This window comes from Uranotaenia lowii, chromosome 1 (assembly GCF_029784155.1).
Source record: "Uranotaenia lowii strain MFRU-FL chromosome 1, ASM2978415v1, whole genome shotgun sequence".
NCBI classification, from domain to species: Eukaryota; Metazoa; Arthropoda; class Insecta; order Diptera; family Culicidae; genus Uranotaenia; species Uranotaenia lowii.
Window position 1 is genome coordinate 197,418,854 of NC_073691.1, and position 21,555 is coordinate 197,440,408.

The following is a 21,555-nucleotide window of genomic DNA, read 5'->3' on the forward strand; positions in this document are numbered from 1 at the left end:
ACTCTCTTCTTACACTTAATGTTCCCATGTTTATAAGCAGGCAACGTGATTCATAGCTAGGTAATTGGTTCTGAGACCATCCTAAATTTCGTAAAGCGAATAGAACAAATTGTTTCTGGACTGATTCCAAACGGTTTTTATGTAAAATTTGAAAAGGCGACCACACAACGCTACAATACTCAAGAATAGATCTAACATAAGCTGTGTACAATGTTTTTATTGTGTATGGGTCTTTAAAATTATAACTGAAACGTTTTATAAATGCTAACATACCGTTTGATTTCTGGATTATTGAGTTATAGTGATCTACAAAGGTAAGTTTTGAGTCCAATATAACTCCAAGGTCTCTAATCTTGTTGACTCTCTCGACAGGATCATCTCCCAATTTGACAATTTCATATGACTGACATTTTCTTCTGGTAAATACAATATTTGAACATTTTGCCACGTTAAGTTTGAGCAGACTTTTAATGCACCATTTGTTAAATACATTAACTTCGTTTTGAAAGATTCTAAAGTCTTCTTCGCTATTCACTTTCATATAAAGTTTCATATCATCAGCATAAATTAGCACATTTGACTGCTTGAGAAGACAAGTTATATCATTTACGTATAAAATAAATAATAAGGGGCCGAGATGGGAGCCTTGAGGCACACCAGAAGTAACGGAGATACTTTTTGAAAGTGAACCATTAAATCTAACAACTTGTGAGCGGTTCGTTAAATAGGACCTTATCCATTTCAGTAGGTGTGAACTGAAACCCTTTTTATTTAATTTAAAAATTAACATGGGGATGTCAATTCTGTCAAAAGCTTTACTGAAGTATCTCAAAAAGCACGTAGTGAAGACAGTCGAGGAACTGGAGAAAGTATGAGTTTACATGTAAAAAACGGTTGATTCACACGTTGGGCGCCAAATATGTAAGAAACGTCTTACCACTTGGGCCGGCGTCTCAGAGACTCCCTTTTTTGGCCTCTGGTGGTGAAGTTCTCAAGCTCGATCAGTCTGGCAGCTGCGTCTGGCAGTAGGTGGCTAGGTCTGGTGAAGACTTTGGGAGAGAAAACTTAACCTTCAAAAGAACACTCACTGCGATATTGAAAAACTACATTTAACTCGACCAATCGATGAAACCTCGTTGGAAGTGTCATCTGACGCTTACAAAAGTTTCAAAGGGCAACTTATATTTGCATGCTGATAAAAAGCTCTCATGAATTGTAACGCCTTCGCTCTACACACTAGTTACCAAGTCCTCTAGCCTAAAATTTTCCGTCTATCCATCTTCTTTCATATTCTATATAAATAAATTTCTCTCTAGTCTTTTATTCTGCCGAGCATGCAAAAATTCGTATCCTTTAAAAAAAACCGCAGTTGAATTTTATATAACAATCGATGTTTCGTTTTCGTGCATCGCTTTTTATGTACATTTACACACATTTTTCTTGGTGTGAAAATTGTAAAAAAAAAGTGTGAAAACTCAAAAATGATGATTTGTACTGGCCTTCTCGTTCCCAGGATTAACGGTATCAGACTTTTTATTTCTTAGGAAGAATTAAAAAACTAAAGTTTACGCAAACAAACCGAAAAACATTAACGAAATAAATGCTGATATATTAACGAGCTGAAATAGCCGCTATAAAGCCCGAAAAATTGACCAACGTTATACAGAACGCCCGTGAAAGAGATGAATTTTTCATCAGAGGCGGGTGCTCATTTAATCGACGTTGTATTCTAAATCGGGTTTGGAATAAATGGCCTAAAATGTTCTTAAAGAAAGATGTATGTTTTTGAAAATTGCGAAGTTATTTAACGCTTAAATCGGATACATCCAGATGATGCAAGCTGTATTTATTGATTTTATCAAACACGGAGAAACACTGAATTTTTCACATTCATAAGTTTATTTCTGAAAACACATTTGTCTGCTTCTTCTCCTTCTTTCACCAACATAGCCAAAACGTGTAAGCATCCTGGAAAATGAAAAGACTTGCGTCCTTTTTTTTTTCTTTTCAACGTTATCTCTGTTACATAAAACATGCATTGCAGAGATAACTACGGCCAGGCCAACCATGTGGTAAAGGAGTTCCCTATCAAACGCTTCATATGGATTACTTATATACCTACAGCATAATTTGAAAATAGCTACACTTATCTAATGACATTGTGTATTAGGAAAATAATACAATAACAACGTTTTATATAATGGAATAGGTTGGATCTCACCAAATAAGTCTTGAAAGTTCTCGACTAGAAATCTTTTCCTCTAGTCCGGACCAGCTGACTTTAAAATTCCTTTCGAACTTCCCCATCCAGGATTCAGCATTTCGAAACAATGCAAAAACCACTCCGAGAAATACCGCCAGTCACTAAATCTATAATTTTCCACTGTTTTGTTTTAAAACTTCTAGATTTATTTTAATTTAATTAAACAATTTTATGGACGAAAACAAAAACGCGTGCGTTGCCCAAAAATCATGGCTTACTTCGTTTATTTCTGAAAACACATTTGACACTAAAAAAAAATCTGATTCTTCAGACATAATCTCATTTTTAGAAAACAAAAATTTTGGAAAAAAAGACAAAACATCAAGCCTATTTTGTTGTCATCTTCATTCGTCAAACCAAACGCACATCGGCGGCAAAACAGGCCACCGGCCGGCCTTCATCACCGGTGATCTCGAAGCGCATCGTTACGGTGACCCGGGTAAGTGGAGCCTCAACCGGTGCCGTTCCGCTAAGGACGACGCTCTGCCCGGCTGCCAAGGGACACTGGGCGTTGATGTTGTTACATCCGTTACGCAAATGATCCGGTGTGAAGTAGGGCAGATTGAAGTCCCCGAGCCTGGCCGAAACGTCCACATCGAGCGATCCGGTGGCAAATGGCGACGCAAAGTGCACGGCAAATGAAAAGTCCGTCAGATTCGGCACCTCGCATGGCATCACGGTGCATCCGGGCACGACGACAGACGTCGGGGCTGGCAGATTGTCACCTTAGAAGTAAACCAATTCAAGGGATTAGGCACCGTTGTTCCAGTTAGGAGAATTTATCTCCGACCGAATAAGCTCACATCGGTGAAAATTGATAGCCAGCGCTTGGGCTAGGAAAGCGCACAGAAACAGTACCCTGATCGTCATCTTGGCAGTACGAAACTGAGGTTCCCACCTTTCGGGATAATGTTATGTACTGCGCGGCCCAAATCTGGTAGGTTAATCCCGATAAGATTATTCGGTCTAGCACTCCGTGCGCCGATAGGTGTTGCAATCTAAATCGGCGATTGCTTCTTCAAGATTGTAAGGGTACAGAATCTAACAAAGGTTATAAAATTTCGGTGCTTGGTGAGGTTTTCTGGGGAGAAATGTTGAGAGATTAAGGTTATTGTAAACCGCATGACGAATCTGCTAAAGCTAATGGCTTGGATGATTTCCGATGAAAAGTTTCTAGCTGGAAATCTGCCAGGTACCCGACAAAGAGTGCGTTTTGCTGTCCATTACAATTTTTCCAAAATATCTCCCTACTAACGGTCCAAATATTTTCCGCACAATTTGACCACCGTATTTTGTTTGTTTTACCGGTGGACAGCTTTTCACCCTTGTTGAATTGAAGTCAGGCCTGTCTAATATTTTCCAAAACAATCGAAATTCCTTTCGTTGACAATGTTTTCAAGCTACCGAAACAGGTAGCTGGGATCATCAGATCCAGGCATTATCTAATCTGGGACTTTATCGTGGAACGAGTACATCGATGGTATTCGACTGATGCGTGTCGGTATCAGCTAATATGTTGATCAAGAATGCGTCATTAAAGATAAACCAGCATGGAACTGCCCTTTATATGTTGATTGAAAGACCGCTGTTCCACCAGTAGTTATCCACTGTCAGCGATGGCGTTAGCTAGGTTTCTTGTTTTGGCGTTTGTCCCAGCAGCAGCACTTGCTCTCAACTTTGACGCATGTAAGATTGTCGCTTGACTTTGTTACCAGTCTTTGGACACTCAAACAAATACTTCTGCAATACATTTGATAGGTCGACGACATCCCGGACCCACTCCATTGGAAGTTCGAGCTCAGGGTTGTACCCAGCAGCCATGCATCATCCGACAGGGTCAAGTGATGGTCAGTGAGACCGATTTCATCCTGAACGCCCCGGCTGAAAGGCTGACCGCTGAATTGGCTCTCTTCCTGATCACTTCCGGTGGAAATGATTTCCGAATCCCGTGGAGCCTACCGGATCACCAGGTCAATGTCTGCCAGCCAGCCCACATTCTCCAGCCGGACTGTTCCCACATGCAGGTCGGTGGCCGGTACACCTATCATCTCACAACGGAAGTGTCCGCCCCCTTCACCGATGTAACAATCGAACAGGAAATGATCATCCGAAACGAACGCAACGAAATCGTCTTCTGTTACTCTAACGTTTCCATCGTTCAGTAAAAGTACCTGGCAAGCTGATAGGCTTCAATAAATTTGTAATCCTCTTTCATGATTAGACTTAGTAATGTATTATTTTTTTTGGTGTGAAAAGCAAAGCATTTCTAAGCCGTGGCTCATGAACGCTGCCTTAATTGATTACCCGACGTTTGATAAGATAGCGACCTCAAAGCGGTTACTGAATTGGTGATAAGTGTAGTCTGTGAAAACCGCCTTCAATTATGTTGATCATTGGCTGACTCACAGCCAATGGAGCTTTCTTAAATGATCCGAAATTATTAAATATCTTAAGAAATTGGCACAAGTGTCCACAATTTTTTGACAGAATCGCGCATTTTATGGAAAATGGTCCGAATGATGGTAATCCTTGCTTTTCTTGTCAATTGGGAGGTCAGCAGGGTCAGGTTTCCTACCGCGTCTCGGGGAATCTGCGAAAATACACTGTCCTTCATACTTTCTCAACGCGGTTTGAACTGCTCCGACACTCACACCTACTTCCTTAGCAAGTTTTCTGATTGAAAGACCACTCACAGTGCCCCATTTGTGAACAATCCGTTTTCTTTGCTCGGGAGTAAGGCCACGCATTTTCAGATTTCTTCGAGAAAAACGGCACCAAATAGCAAGGCTTGCTTCGCTTGGATGTAAACAACAGTACGCAGCCAAATATTTGGTAGAACACTACACAATTTTTGAAATGACGGTTATTTTATAGTGTTTTTATAATTATCGGAACAGTCTATATTGTTTTTATCTTATTATTCTGATCTATAAAAGTAAATGAAACCTTAAAGATGCCTTATTGAGCTGTCGTAGAAAAATCAACAAAAATCGTTCTATCATTTTGTAATTGATGCTTTTTTAATTGTTTACTTTACATTTTTCTCATATGTGTTATTTTTTGGTCATTTTGTATTATTTTGTGTAGTTTTTCGTAACTTTTGCCATGTATGTCTTAATGTCATTTTTGTAATTTATATCATTTATGTGATTCTTGTCATTTTATATCATTTTTGTCATTTTTATAATTTTTGTCATTTCTGTCATTTTTGCCATTTTTGTCATTTTTGTCCATTTTGTCATTTTTGCCATTTTCGTGCCATTTTTGTCATTTTTGTGCCATTTTCGTGCCATTTTTGTCATTTTTGTCATTTTTGTCATTTTTGTCATTTTTGTCATTTTTGTAAGTTTTGTAACTTTTGTAATTTTTGTAACTTTTGTAATTTTTGTCATTTTTGTCATTTTTGTCATTTTTGTCATTTTTGTAATTTTTGTAATTTTTGTAATTTTTGTAATTTTTGTAATTTTTGTAATTTTTGCCATTTTTGTCATTTTGGTCATTTTTGTCATTTTTGTCATTTTTGTCATTTTTGTCATTTTTGTCATTTTTGTCATTTTTGTCATTTTTGTCATTTTTGTCATTTTTGTCATTTTTGTCATTTTTGTCATTTTTGTCATTTTTGTCATTTTTGTCATTTTTGTCATTTTTGTCATTTTTGTCATTTTTGTCATTTTTGTCATTTTTGTCATTTTTGTCATTTTTGTCATTTTTGTCATTTTTGTCATTTTTGTCATTTTTGTCATTTTTGTCATTTTTGTCATTTTTGTCATTTTTGTCATTTTTGTCATTTTTGTCATTTTTGTCATTTTTGTCATTTTTGTCATTTTTGTCATTTTTGTCATTTTTGTCATTTTTGTCATTTTTGTAATTTTTGTCATTTTTGTAATTTTTGTAATTTTTGTCATTTTTGTCATTTTTGTAATTTTTGTAATTTTTGTCATTTTTGTCATTTTTGTCATTTTTGTCATTTTTGTCATTTTTGTCATTTTTGTCATTTTTGTCATTTTTGTCATTTTTGTCATTTTTGTCATTTTTGTCATTTTTGTCATTTTTGTCATTTTTGTCATTTTTGTCATTTTTGTCATTTTTGTCATTTTTGTCATTTTTGTCATTTTTGTCATTTTTGTCATTTTTGTCATTTTTGTCATTTTTGTCATTTTTGTCATTTTTGTCATTTTTGTCATTTTTGTCATTTTTGTCATTTTTGTCATTTTTGTCATTTTTGTCATTTTTGTCATTTTTGTCATTTTTGTCATTTTTGTCATTTTTGTCATTTTTGTCATTTTTGTCATTTTTGTCATTTTTGTCATTTTTGTCATTTTTGTCATTTTTGTCATTTTTGTCATTTTTGTCATTTTTGTCATTTTTGTCATTTTTGTCATTTTTGTCATTTTTGTCATTTTTGTCATTTTTGTCATTTTTGTCATTTTTGTCATTTTTGTCATTTTTGTCATTTTTGTCATTTTTGTCATTTTTGTCATTTTTGTCATTTTTGTCATTTTTGTCATTTTTGTCATTTTTGTCATTTTTGTCATTTTTGTCATTTTTGTCATTTTTGTCATTTTTGTCATTTTTGTCATTTTTGTCTGTTTTGTTACTTTTGTCAGTTTTGTTGTTTTTGTCAGTTTTGTAATTTTTTCATTTTTGTTATTTTTGTCATTTTTGTCATTTTTGTAATTTTTTGTCATTTTTGTCAATTTTATCATTTTCGATCCTTTTTTGCCATTTTTGTTATTTTTGTTTTTATTTTTTTTTTAAATTAGTCACAAGAAAATATAGTCTCCTTAGAAGTCATGAAAAATTAAAATAAAATTAAAAAAAACAATTTTCACGAAATCTGAAGATTGGCGCATTGAACAGAGTGATTATCACAGTGTGAATTTAATCTCTTATCGAATTTGCACGAACTCTTTGCATGGAATAAGAAAGATAACTCTATCCACTAGAAATTTTCGCGCGACTAAGTTCAGTGTTTCTCAACCTTCAGTTGTCTGAGTCGGGTTCTAAGTTTTTTTTTCTCGAGAACTCGAAATGTTGTCATACCACGCAACATTTGATAAGGTTTCTGATTTTCCCTATAGTCTCTCGAAGAATTCACAGATCTTCTATTAAGAACTGCTGGCCAACGATTAGAAAGTCATTTTATTTTATCATTTTTAAGTCAAGGTCCGTGGATGTCAATCTTATCTACGTCTTTCTTCTTTGCCAAAAAATCACACATAAAAAAGAATACAAAAACTCGGTATGCTAAGCACAACTTTTGCTTCAACCATACAATTAGTTAGAACGTTGCCATGCAACGACTGCCTACAGTTTTCGTGTTCGTCGTGCTGGCCAGCCAAGCCGCACTGGCCTTCACTCCGGTGCGCAAGTGTCCTAGCGGTGTGGACCTGCCGGAATCGGTTCGAATCCAGGATTGTACTTCGTTGCCCTGTTGGTTGCAAAATGGAGCCAAAATTGATGCCATCGGTGAGGGCATCGTGAGTCCCGTGACCACTTCCACGATGACCACCTACATGACCATCTTCTTCGCTGGGCTGAGCATCGATTTTCCGCCTCCGGATGGTTGGGACGATGCCTGCGCCAAGGGAACAGCTCCGGGAACCTGCCCGGTGCAGCAGGGAGATCGGTTTGATTATCATCTGGAACATCCGGGCGTTACGTTGCCCTTGGCCGGCGTCAATGCCATCATTGAGGTTGGAATTCGTGCCGACGACGGAAGCCATGTCACTTGTCTACAGTTTGATGCCTTCATTCACAACTAGATGGAGCATCGCATTGATTGAAGTGTGTGCTGAGGCTAGTCCACACATAGGAGACAGTTTGTTCGTCTCACAAGTCACAACACAAATCGCATTTGATGTTGTCTAGCGTGGACTAGGCTTCAGAGTGAGTAATAGGAGTTTCGTCTTCACATTTATGAATAAAAACAAAAAAATACCAATAAACTTGATGTGGGAACCGAGGTATGACAACTGTAACTTTTGAAGGCACAATTTATGATAATCTTTATTTGTACAATCAGATACCGGCTTACTACGATTACATTAAAACCATGAATACCACATCTCTCCTTTTGTTTGCAACATGTACAATATAAAGTTATCATATCTGTTTGGCCTTTTCCTAATTCGAATTCATCTCTCTTTTGGTTCTTCAAATCCTTTGAAATCTTTGTCTGCATTAGCTGTTGCTCCATCTTGAAAACTCTGTCTAGTACCAACACCAAAAGTAGTATCCACTGGATCTTCTGTTGGTTCTGTCGGATGATTGTGGTTTATAGACTCGGCTTGGTCATCTCCAGGATCCGTCGGAATCCTAAATGTTGCGAGAGTGATGACCCTATATAGGTGGAATTCATCTTCAAATCCACTTGCTTAATCGATTCCTCCTTCTCTTTTATCCTGATTATTTCCTGAGTCTGTTTCATAAAACAAAAGAAACTATGAAAGAAATCCTTTGAACGATGCTGTAGAAATTGAAACATTTATTGAAACGACCTTTTACCTGTCAAATGATTTTTCACCATTTTTCTTCTTTTCTTGGCAGGAATTTTCTTGAGATGTTTTACATTTCTTTCATAAGTTTTTCCATCTGAAGCTTCCAGTAACTACTCTAAAGCTCAGTTCATTTAGAAATGGGACTGTTATGAATGCGCATATCTTGAAAACCATTCATTCGATCGAAAAACTTTCTGAGAAGGAATGAAGGTAACCTTATGATTATTTATGGAAAAATACTTTTTATTTGACAGAAACTGGAAACAATTTGGTGGATTCAGCGGTTTCGAATTTACCAAAAATTGATTATTTTTGTGCCACTAAAACACGTTTTAACTGAAAAACAGCTTGCAAAACCAGAAAAAATAAAGTAGAAACATCATTTTTGGAGGATTCACCGTAGTGTGAAGATCTGATCCTTCGAATACCTCCATGTCCATGAAGCCGGCCTGATGACTTCCCACGAATTTGTTTGCTTGTGGCGTTAGGCGGTGGATTACGATTCGTGATAGCACTTTGTAGGCGGAATAATCCTATTTGCCGCAGGCAAGTATTGTTCGTGATATTATGCTGGTTGTTTCACAAACACTTTTCAGTTTTGGGAAAATCAACCTTTAAAACGATCATGATTGTCGACCGGCTGCCCGTTTTTTTGTACCGAGAGTTTTTGAGGTTAATGAATCACTTGAAAAAGCTAATTTTCCGGGTGGAGTCGCCACCAAGGTTCTTAGATACACTAGGTTCTCCGACTTTCACAGTAAGTAGGCGAGGAGTGAGCGGGGATCTCAATGAGTTTGTTTATCTTTTGCTCAGCTTTTCTGTGGTTTGTTGGTAAACAAACTTCATGAATTCCGCATAGTTGCATAGCCTGCATAGCCAAAATGGCTGAATCGGGAATTCGATATTCGGTAACACCTCCTGAATATATACACACCTTGGTCGCCACTAGCACTCAGAGCTGTCAAACCTCATGGGTGGTATGAAAAAAACCTAGTAATTGCTTTTTCTAAACTGAATCGAGCAGTCGAGCAGTCGCTTAAAGCAATTGCTTCGGTTGTTATGAATAAAGTTTTTTTGACAGCTGTTTTCTCAGTCAGGAGCTTTTACTTTTAGAACAAGCTAGTTTGGTATGAATAAAGCTCAAATCTGAAGCAATTGCTCGACAAATCTCATAGCAATTGCTTTATTTTCTAAGCATGCTCGGTAGCAGACTTTTCCAATAAAAAATTCTTTAAAAACGTCATGAATTTATCAAATTGGCAATATTTCACTTCAAAACAATTCAAAAAGGCATTTTCAACATGGATAAAGAAAGTCAAAGTGATAACCCAACTTTTTTCATATTCCTGTCGTTGTATAAAATCATTCGTCTAAGATGAAAATAAACAAATCAATTAGTAAATATTTCAAATTAAAAAAAATCTGGCTATCGTGGAAGAAGTCCCGATTGGCTCAAAGTTAGAAATAAATTGTAATAATTTAAAACATTATACAGATCTCTCATTTTTATATTATTTTTTTTTATAATTCTAAGATTTAAAAAAATCTAAATTAAAAGCGGGCCTATTGCCTATTATTTTAAACATCGGATTATCCCGATCCAAATACATGTGGGAGAGCTTATGATAAATATTAAAGTTAGGCCATTTTTTGTTTGACAATATTAGAATATGTATGTATTCATTTTTCTTTAAACATCAACATACAAGCACGCATTAACAAAAAAAAATCCGGTCGTTCTCACACCCACCACCCGCACCGTCGACTTCAAGGCTACTCTAGCCGTACTTTTTAATTTTCTGACCGTCTTCTTTCATTTTACTATAGAAAACTTCAGATTCTGCTGGTTGGATAGCTCTATTTTTGGAAGCAAAAGCTATGTTCTAAGACTTTAGTACACATCCGCTAAGCAAATGTTTATTCATACCAAACTAAGCAAATGCTTTGGACTTTTGCTTTGATTGATTTCGAGCTAAGTAAAAGCTACCGAAGCAATTGCTAAACCTTATTCATACCACTACATGATCTAAGTAGCATAGAAAACACAGAAATATCAACAAAACATGTGGCACTATGTTGCACTATGAAAGATTACGCGGATAAAAATCGATAAAAAAAAATCATCTAAATATTTTATGAAAGTAGACACTTTGTTTAAGAAAAACTTGAATTTCTGAACTCTCTATTCTTGATTTTGAAAACTGAAGAAAAAGTACACAAATATATATGTTTTAAAAACGAACTTAAAAGCCATTTTTGATCACTGATAACAAAAAACTTCTGAGTATAATATATTGTTGTTTACATTAATCTCTATAAAAATAAAGTGATGAGTGGCTTCAGAGTCACTAATAAGAAGATAAAGCAGATAAAGCATGAAAAAATGAGAAATCAGAATATGGATCTTCTAACAAGTACTGAAGGGTTCAGTTACGATCTGAAGATTTGGAGCTTTTTGAGAATTTCACCATTGTCAGTTTTTGGACCTACCCTCTATAAAAAGTAATTATAAAACGATTTTTTTTTTACAAATTAGAACTGGTTAGACATGAGACTTAAGACATGAAAAGCCCGCCACCGAAAGGATAGAGGCCTGAGTTCCGCACAAATACGTACAAGATTTTCCCCTTTTTTATAAACATATAAGCCACTTTCAAATTGAGATCTTGAAATGTCAACTTATGATCATACGATCGTAACCAAAAGAAACGATTATCAATTTGTTGAAAACATTTTGAATATATTTTTGTCCGCTCGCTTGTATGACAATCTCTCATAGTGCGTTACCACAGTTACCATAGTTACCGCAAGAATTGTTTTATATATTTTCATAATTAACGAGAATGAACGCAAAGGATAAACATGAAGTATGCATCAAAAGATAGGCTGGCAGATTTTATGAGGTTTTAATTCATGATGAAGTTAAAGGAATATTTAAATAAGGTGGTGTCGAGAGCCATATTGGATTTTTTGTGGCGTCACAAAAACGAATGTATCGAAAATTTATATGCGAATGGCAGAAATTTCAAAGAAAGACACGTTTTAGAATGAAAATGAATTCCAATTTCATGGAAGTTAGCCATGATTTTTGTGCAACGCACGCGTTTTTGTTTTCGTCCATAAAATTGTTTAATGAAATTAAAATAAATCTAGAAATTTTAGAACAAAACAGTGAAAAATGATAGATAAAGTGACTGGTGATAGTTCTCAGAGTGGTTTGTGCATTGTTTCGGAATGCTGAATCCTGGTTGGGAAAGTTCGAAATGAATTTTTAAGTCAGCTGGTCCGGGCTAGAGGAAGAGATTTCTAGTCGAAAACTATCAAGACTTATTTGGTGAGATCCAACCTTTTCCATTATTTAAAACGTTGTTATTGTATTAATTTCCTAACACACAATGTCATTAGATTAGTGTAGCTATTTTCAAATTTTGCTGTAGGTATAAAAGTAATCCATATGAAGCGTTTGGTAGGGAACTCCACGCTTTATTCCTCCCCTTGCTCCAGAATCTTTTGCGGTATTTACCACATGGTTGGCCTGGCCGTAGTTTTTTCTGCAATGCATGTTTTATGTAACAGAGATAACGTTGAAAAGAAAAATGAAGGACGCAAGTCTTTTCATTTTCCAGGATGCTTACACGTTTTGGCTATGTTGGTGAAAGAAGAAGAAGAAGAAGAAGAAAATGAATTCCAATTTCATTTTGATTGTGTTGTAAGACCTCTATTTCACTATGTTAAAAAATTGTTTGGTCTTTTGAAGATCATGTTTTTTTCTCATTTTAATAATGAATGGAATGTCGTCTTGCAGCTAAAACGTGCAAAAACGAGGAAAAATCAGCATTAAAAAGTTCTAGCTGAGTGTTCAACTGACTGTCATGATTTTTATGCAACCGGTTTACCATATTGAATTCTTATGTAGAACAATTAATACCAATTAATGATTATTAACTCGATTTACTAAAATGCCAATAAATAATTGTGGTTTTGTATAAAAGTTTATTTTTTGATAACTGTTTTGTAATAAGGATCTCAAACTGCACTGACTCGATCATTTTCATGGAAGACTTTGAACTAATTTAAAAGTTTCGCGAATTTGAGTAGGAAAACTCCACCATTTTTTCGAAATTCGATGGTCTATTTTATATAAAAATTATTCGCAAATGCAATTTTTTTCGTACCGATCTTGAAGAGCAGAAATCCTTCTTGAATAACATGTTTTGAATATGGAAAATTTCCAGCAGATTCCCCGAGTTATCAACAAAAAAGGCAAATTTCCTAGTGAATTGACAGATTTTTCGTGATTGTGACGTCGCAGTATGTACTAATTACTAGAGCAGGGCTGCCTTGACACTTCCTTCTTTAAATATTCCTTGGTTGAGGTTCGTTATTTTTCTCAATAAAGTAAAAATAACTATCTGATCGAACGATTCTATGTGCGTGCTTGTCTGATTGGACCGAGTGTGAACGGAGCCAAAAACGATGGAATTCTATACTATGCATTCCTGATATTTTCCAGCACGTTTTCGGCTTTACTCATTTTTTTTTTCAAACCGGGGAAAACCGTGCATTGAATCTCAAATTTTCAAATACAAAAACCGACCCATATCCGGACAAATCTGAGTAGAATAATCTTATATTTAAACAAAATAAAAAAAAAAAGATAGGAGAAAATCTCGTGATCCTCTATTTTATCGTCGAAGCACATAAAATTGTGTTCAATCTATATATATAAAAATGAATTTCTGTCTGTCTGTCTGTCTGTCTGTCTGTCTGTCTGCTGTCTGTCTGTCTGTCTGTCTGTCTGTCTGTCTGTCTGTCTGTCTGTCTGTTCCCTATAGACTTGGAAACAACTGAACCGATTTGCGTGAAACTTAGCAGGTGGGGGTATTGGAGGCCGGGGAAGATTCCTATTATGGTTTGAGACCCCTCCCTTTTTCATGAAAGGGGGGGAGGGGCCTCTTAAACAAAATATATTTTTTGCATAACTCGAGAACCAATCAAGTAAATGGTATCAATATGCATGGGGTGGTATTTTGGATCGAGAAATATTTCTAGATATATTAGGTACCCCTCCCCCTTCTTAGTTTGGTGATAGGAAGGGGGGAGGGGGGCTTCCTTACAATTTTCCATATAACTCGAAAACTAATCAAGATATTGGAACCAAATTTGGCATGGGAAGATATTTGGATACGAAAAACATTTTAATGATTATTTGAGACCCCTCCCTCCTTCCAGTGAGGAGATAAAAGGGGGAGGGGGCCTCTCTTATGATTTTCTACATAACTCAAAAACTAATTAAGTAAATGGAACCAAATTTGGCATGGGCGGTAATTAGGGAACGTGTTATGTTCTAATGATTGTTTGAGACCCCTTCCTTCTTTCAGCGGGGAGAAAGGAAAGAGGGAGGGGAGTTTCATACAGTTTTAAATGCATAACTCGAGAACTACAACAGCAAATGGAACCAAATTTCTCATGGAACGATATTTGGGTACGAGAAATGCTTCTATGAATATTTGGTATCCCTCACTCCTTCAAAGAGAATGATGAAAACGGGGAAGAGAGGTCTCCCTTACAATTTTCAGTATAACTGGAGAGCTGATCGAGCCCAATACAATTTGTTAGCATAGGTTCTCAATTTATGCTAACGAAGCCAATGAATGGAAACAAATATGGCATGGAAAGGTACTTGGTTACGAGATATATTTCTACGATTGTTATAGACTCTTATCAAAAATTATCCATTACAAGATTCGGAACTCTTGCGGGAATCGACGGACAAAATCCAAAAGCGCCACCATCAAATGCTGCGGCAGAAATGCAACTATTTAGTAAAACACGCTAAGGAAAAAAAAAACAATTGATATTACACGGTCGGAAATAACTAGCAGTTTGAGGGTTCATTTGCACAACAAACACAATGAGGTCTTTCTCTACGTGGTCTTGGCTCTCTAGAATTAGAACGGTTTTTCGGTATCAGAGTCGTCATTCGCTATTCAAAGCTCTCCTTGGGGGCCGTTCAGATACCACGCGGATAGAAAAATGAGATTTAAGAGCCTCCCCCTCCCCCATCCGGTGACGTGGACAAGTTTGAATTTTTTTTCTAGATCTAATTTGACAGTTAGAAAACACTACTTTCTGTTTTATTGTTAAAGAAATGGCTGATTTTGAAAAACAACGAAATAGCATTTCCTGATATGAAATCATTTTAAAAATTTTAAATTTCTAAACTATAATATTTATCACTTGCTTGCAAGTGGCTACTAGGGTAACGGACTTATATTGGACCAGGGGACCTATTATGGACCACCTTGATTAGCTCTCTTATGGATCAGCACATTGAGTGCCCGGGCTTCAACAATATTTGCTAAAAATTTCATGATTGTTTGTTTTATAACAGAGCTACACAAGGTGGTCCAAAATTGGTCTTCTGGTCCAAAATAAGTCTGTTACCTTAGTTGTTTAAACTTAAATTGGAAAACTTTGCAATTTTAAGATTTTGAATTAAACATCTTAATAAAACTAGATAAAATTTATCTTCATCTGAATGAATAAGACTAAATTAAATTAAGACCTTGGTAAAATAATCTGTATAAAACATAAATCAGGATCCCAATCAAAATAAATACTTGGCCAAGTCATCAAAACCCTCAATCGCAATATTTTCAGCACTGTTCTGTGGAATTTGGAATCAATAATCAGGCTCAACGAGATATGCAATACAAATAAGTTATCTGTTTTAAATGAAGATTATTATTTTTAATTGAGGAATCTGAATGCGCAAAAACGAGTCAGGTTCTCAATTAAATTGAGTCAGCTTTTCTCTAAAAATTGGTGAAAGTATGTAAGAGTGCATTTTGCAAATGTATTCCAAATTTGAACAAAAGCAAATTAGAGTGCATTTGAACCCCCGGAACGAGGGGTACATGTGAAAAGCTCAATTATCGAGAAATGTTGACCTTTTCTGTCAGTAGATGGTGTTAAGGTTTGTTAAATGATTGTCTGTTGGCATTTATATGAAAAAATTCAAGAGCTAGGTATCTTGGAATATATTATTTTTGCTCTTATGCTTTACAGTGTAGAGAGAGGAAGAAAGGGAGGGGCTCCATACAAATTTTGTTCTTAGCCTAAAAACTTATCAACCAATGGAACTATATTTGATATAAGATGATTTTTGGTCTCGAAAAAAATGGGTATGATTATTAAAGACCACAACCTCCATTCAGCAGGAAGGACAGGGGGGGTCTTTCTTATCAGTTTTTAGCATAAATCCAGAACATATCAAGCAAAACCAACCATATTTAATAAGTTAGATTGTTTGCGTAAGGTTAATTTGAGACCCTCCTTTTTCAGGACGAAGCTTAAAGAAACAGATTAAAATGATCAGAACTTATTGATCAAGATTCAGAAAATTAGTTTAAATCATATTTGTATTGCAATTCGAAACTCCAGCTGCAGCTCTCATTTTATAGCAGTTGCTTATGAATTATGTTATAATTTGATTCAAAATAATGCCAATAAAACAATAAAAATTTGAATAATAAAACAAATCATTTGTTTTTGAAAGGTGTAGCAAAGCACACCGGGTCAGCTAGTAGTTCTATAAAATTCTTAGTAATTTTGAAGAAAATAATTATGAAAAATTCGTTTTCGGATCCAAATTCAAAACTTATCTTTACTCAATTTGATTTTTTTTTTGGTAAATTTAGCTAATTTTGTGAAAACATCCGGACAAAAACCGAGCATTTTTCAAAAAGATCGAGGCTACCGAGCTGATTCGGACTCGCCTCGATATTTTCCTTAAATATCTGTACACGACGCACATTAACTGGCGCCCGACTGGCGTGTATAGATGAGAACGGGAAAATTAACCTCCAAACATTTCAGTGCAAGCCGATCGACGAACACGATCGTTTTTGAGGTTAATGTTCCCAAAATTAAAAAGTGTTAGTGAAACTCCCTGAATTATGACACGAATACTACTAGCGATAAACAGAACAATTGAGGACAGTGATCGCTCGGTAGTTCTCACAGTCCAATGTGTCTTTCATACTACCCTCTCCTCCGGTAGCTGTTCTGTGTCCCAGATCCGGATTATCAGGCAGGCAATCGGCCAACTTGTCCGAGCCCATTTTGATGAGTTCATCTACAATGCCAACCTTCCCAGCCGACTTGTTGCTATTCAGCTGGTCAATGGCTTCCTAAACTTTTCTCATCATTGAAATGGGAGTGGATCACATATTTACGACGTTGGCTACGCCGGGGATATTTCTTTCCGAATTTATAGTCGTAATAGTGGTGTTAGAGAGCTACATTCTCTGGAAAAGAATAAGAAGAAATGTAAAATGACGGCCTTGGTGCGTAAATTCTCTCGTAAGTCAGCTGGAGATGCACGGTAACGCAATAAAACTTTATAAATGCAGTCGACACGAGGAAGGAACAAAAAGGTTTATTGAGGTTCATCTGAAATTTTACTGACTGTTCGTTTCTTCGAAGTTCATCAAATCAATGACAGAATGCAACTTCAACCGGACTTAATATCTAATGGATTAGGTCTTGGCATCTACTGTACTAAACTCAAAATGGAGATTCGAAGGTTCGTTCCGGTGGAAGCAATCCACGTCTTAAACTAAATGGTTTATTTTTGTAATAAACGTGATAAGATTCTTGATCAGCTGAAGTAGCACAGCTGTATTCGATAACCTTGGAAAATCCCGTGCAAAGGTCCGCGACCTAATCACTAACGACCACCTAGAGGCGCAAAATCAACAAAAAACAGTGAACAATCGTAAATTACCAATAAAATTTGGGTAGTGGCCATAAGGTGGTTGCCAATTCATATGCAGCGATAAGATATTCCGTATCGTTGCACCGCGCGATCTAATCGAAAAAAAAACGTCGTTTTTGGGAGATTATCCAATGACCACCAGAATATAAAAACCAATGTCGAACTCATCGATAGCATAACAGTATTCCCAGCTTTTGGCAAACCAGGACCTCCAACGCAAAATGTTCAAGTATCTGCTCGTTGCCGTTCTGGCTCCGGCCATGGTTTTGGCCAGCGTTGATATCATCCCTTGTAAGTACTCTTGAGATGTTGCAAACGAAAAAAAATAGTCTTTGCTAACATTTTCTTTAATTTTTTTTTCAGGCAGCCCTGACGTGAACCGCCCTGCTGTTCTGGAAGTGGCCGGATGCAGTGGCAGTGTCTGCAACTTGGTCCAGGGTCAGGCCATCAACGCTGTAGCCCGAGGAATCCCAAGCAACGGACCGGTCCCAGCAACCACTGAGCCTTACATCAACCTCCTTATTGGTGGACTGACTCAGAACTTCCCAGTCCCAGACCATATGACCAATGCTTGCAACTTCATTAGCCCACCGTGCGCTAGTGTTACCAATACCTTCGACTATAGCATCAACATCGATCAGCTCCAGGCTTCCGGAACCGGAATCCCAATCCAGATTGAAATTGCCCTGCGCAATGCCGGTACCGTTTTGGCCTGCGCTCGTTTCGCCGCTACTGTTAACTAAACAATAAAATGGGCTTTTAAGTTCAACTGGTGTTTTAGTTCTGCCCTGAAATAGCTCTCTAGCAGTTAAATGTTTTGGAATGTAATTGGAAGTTTTTATATCGTGGATGAAGTCTGAATTGAAAGCTCCGTAGGTAGTCGAAATATTGTAGCTGGAGTATATGCGAAACATTTATTATTTTTATTCTATTTATTACCTATGATGATTTAATGATGCCGCACCGATTTCGCTCTCGAATCTCGATTTCTACTGCCTTTAATGACATGTAGTTTTACGGTCGAGATCCATTTGCCAGGCCACCAAACGCGGATGATGTTCCGCAGCAGCGATTCACAAATATTTGCAGTTTTGATTAGAAGCTGGAGTTGAAGATTCGAATTTTTGGTCGTAGAGAGATCTGTCGTGAGCGCCAAATGTTTCGAGGGATGAATAACTCCATAGATGTTTAAATTCCAATGATAAAATAATTTAAAAAAGCCAGATGTTTCGGAGACTCGCAAACGCGAATCGCGCGCCTTTCAAATCCCGGTTTCGATGTCTTTGTTGGTACCACTATGAGGCCTATATGGTTTATCGATAAGTGGGGACAACCAAAAACTTTAGGATTAGTTCGTTGTATCCATACAGTTCTTTATGAACGATTGTGATGTAATGCGACGCCAGCACGGAGTCAAGTGTCAAGCGCCCAAATGTAGCCATGGATACTAACAAAGATAACGCCACTTCAAGCAAATGGAGGAGGCTTTGTCACGAACCTTCTATATCAGTGGTTTTCAAAGTGGTCCCTACTGCCCCCTTGGGGGGGTTAAGAGCTTCCAGGGGGCGGTGAGCTAAATTTTGGAATTTGGGGGGCGTTGGAAGGGCTAAATTGGGCGGTGAGATCGTAATTCACATTTTCACATATCACGAAACAATGTAGATTGGAAATAACACAAGTAAGTTCAATGCAAAACGATGAAATTACATTACAGAACTAAACATCAGGTTCAATACTAAAATATCTATAATTTTAAAGAGCTGCAAGCAAATTTTTTTCCAGTATCTCAATTTTTTTTCCTCAAAACTGTATCTAAACGATTTTTTAAATACTCACAGATTTTGAATACGCTCTACATGTTGATCTTGTTCTGTAAGATTATTTTGGGTTGTTCTAAAAAAGATTAATTTTAGATGGCAATGCTTGATAATCTTTAAAATGTATTGTCTCAAAACATCTCCTAGACTAGGGTTACCATATCCTTCAAAGCCAAAAAGAGTACGTTGAAATCATATTTCAAAATATTTCGGTGAAACGGGCGAAACCAGGAAATTTAAAACCATTCATAGTGACAATTCACGGTGTGTTTCGTAGAAGGACTTAAAGAAAAAAAAATACAGTAACGCTAATTTTTGCATGGGTAGAAAGTAGAGTTTCTTCCGGCTCATTTTCACCGAAAATTAAAATATTTTGTCGGTGACCCCCCATATAAAATATTTTTTTGAAAATTTTCTATTTGAAATCTTTAAAAAATAAATATATTTTTAGTGTTTTATAATTTTAGAGGAATTAATTTTCTTAGTTTTAACTTTTAATACCTTTAAATTAAACTCAACAATGTCATTAAAAACTTTGAAAAATTTTCAAATTTTTTTAAACTAGTTACAGAGCTGTTTAACATAAAAAATGCTTAAAAAGTATCTTCGTATCCTAAAAAAAAAAATTAAAAATTGGCTGGCAAATCCTGTCAGTAGTCTGAGAGGGTCAAATTATCTGAAATTTTAGAATTATCTAAAATAATATGAATCCATTTGAATCCATAATTTTTAAGATTTTTTAATTGTGGCAACACTGGTGGAAATTTTATTGAAAAAAAGTTCAATGAATAAGAAAATTATTAAACACTAGGTACCGCTATAACTTTTTTATGATAACTCTTATCGTAATGCGCTCAGGAGTAGAAATGTTTGCTTTAATTTGAGCTTTGAAAAAATTATTACGATAATGAATTTTGGAAAGTTAACGATACGTTAAAAGACATCTTTGATGAGAAATCCGTTTTTATACTTCTCTTGAGTTAAATGTCTCAAAATTTCAATCGCACCTCAGACTCAATGCAAATCGCTACAGCAATTCAATCTAGCTTAAATTTTGCTTGTTTCTGTCTTTTGATACAATTATCAACATAAGCCTGGAGTTTGCTTTAACCTTTTTATTTTTATTATTTTCTAGCCCAAGTTTTGTAACCCTACTGCACTCTGTGATTCTTCCATTTTATTTTAACTGTTTAGATTAAATAATCTTAGCTTCCACGATTTCCAACCCACTATATTATTTAAATCATCTCTTAAATTCATTGTTTTAAATAAAATTTTAAGTTTTTTGGAAATAAATTTATTTAATGGATGAATCTAGTCTAAAACTGTGATAAATTTGGAATTTTTCTAAAAAAAATGCATTTCAATGTTTTTGTCGATCTTACATGTACAAAAATTATCAGTATTGTTGGCAAAAGTGAATTGCAGATTGTCGATAGCAAACTAGCCTGCAGCGCGTCGGATTCATCATATTTTGTTCATCCCTTACTTATTTTAATTATTCTACTGTACACTGAAGGTCTCTTAATTATTAAATAGAACCATAATGAAGCATTTATGTTACAGTAAAACAATCATAACTTCTACAATTGTATACCAATTATGCAAAAAGTATAGAAATCATTGATTTCAATAAACCATATAAATTCATAAAAACAAAAAAAAAATAAAACGCATAAATCAGGTCCAAAACCGTCGATAAAATAGAAATTTGTCTAGAAAAAAAAACGTTTTTCATCGTTTTGTTGATCATGAATATGAAAATATCAGCAGTACTTCAATTCTTAAGCAAAAGTGAAGTTCAAATGATTAATAAAAAATTTATTCACCATCAATATGGGAAAAAGAAAATTAAAATAGATGTTCTGTAGCGGAAGATAAGCAGATTTCAGTGCAAGTACTTTAACTTTTAACAAAATTTTATTGAAAACTGGCCTTCTTAGATATGTTTAAATCTTATATTTATCTTTAAATTTATTTTAAAAATGCCGTAAACGAGTGACATCTTCCAAAATTAAATTTTTGTTTTCAAAAGTGCGTACCCATATGCATCAGAGCCTGCAAATATTGTGGAAATATTGCAAAGAACACTTAAAAAAAAATATTTTTAGTATTTTGTTGGAAACCAATCAAATGGTGTTGGACTGTTATTATTCATGTATCATAAAATTTTTTTTAACCAGAATTAGTTCT

At 35.7% G+C, this 21,555-nt stretch overlaps 3 protein-coding genes across 3 annotated transcripts; 2 read left to right on the forward strand and 1 right to left on the reverse strand.

Moving 5' to 3' along the window:
• Window positions 1–2,459: 2,459 nt before the first annotated feature.
• LOC129740418 (uncharacterized) lies at window positions 2,460–3,205 on the reverse strand. The gene is made up of 2 exons (XM_055732088.1): window positions 3,067–3,205; window positions 2,460–2,988 (listed from the first exon to the last, which is right to left on the reverse strand). The coding sequence occupies exons 1-2, from the start codon at window positions 3,131–3,133 to the stop codon at window positions 2,615–2,617; spliced, it is 441 nt and encodes a 146-aa protein (XP_055588063.1). The 5' UTR covers window positions 3,134–3,205; the 3' UTR covers window positions 2,460–2,614.
• A 658-nt stretch (window positions 3,206–3,863) lies between these two features.
• On the forward strand, window positions 3,864–4,485 carry LOC129740720 (uncharacterized). The gene is made up of 2 exons (XM_055732490.1): window positions 3,864–3,949; window positions 4,022–4,485. Exons 1-2 carry the CDS (start codon window positions 3,880–3,882, stop codon window positions 4,426–4,428), a joined length of 477 nt encoding a protein of 158 aa, XP_055588465.1. The 5' UTR covers window positions 3,864–3,879; the 3' UTR covers window positions 4,429–4,485.
• Window positions 4,486–17,683: 13,198 nt separating this feature from the next.
• Window positions 17,684–18,314, forward strand: LOC129760536 (uncharacterized). The gene is made up of 2 exons (XM_055758220.1): window positions 17,684–17,836; window positions 17,909–18,314. Exons 1-2 carry the CDS (start codon window positions 17,767–17,769, stop codon window positions 18,286–18,288), a joined length of 450 nt encoding a protein of 149 aa, XP_055614195.1. The 5' UTR covers window positions 17,684–17,766; the 3' UTR covers window positions 18,289–18,314.
• Window positions 18,315–21,555: the final 3,241 nt, after the last annotated feature.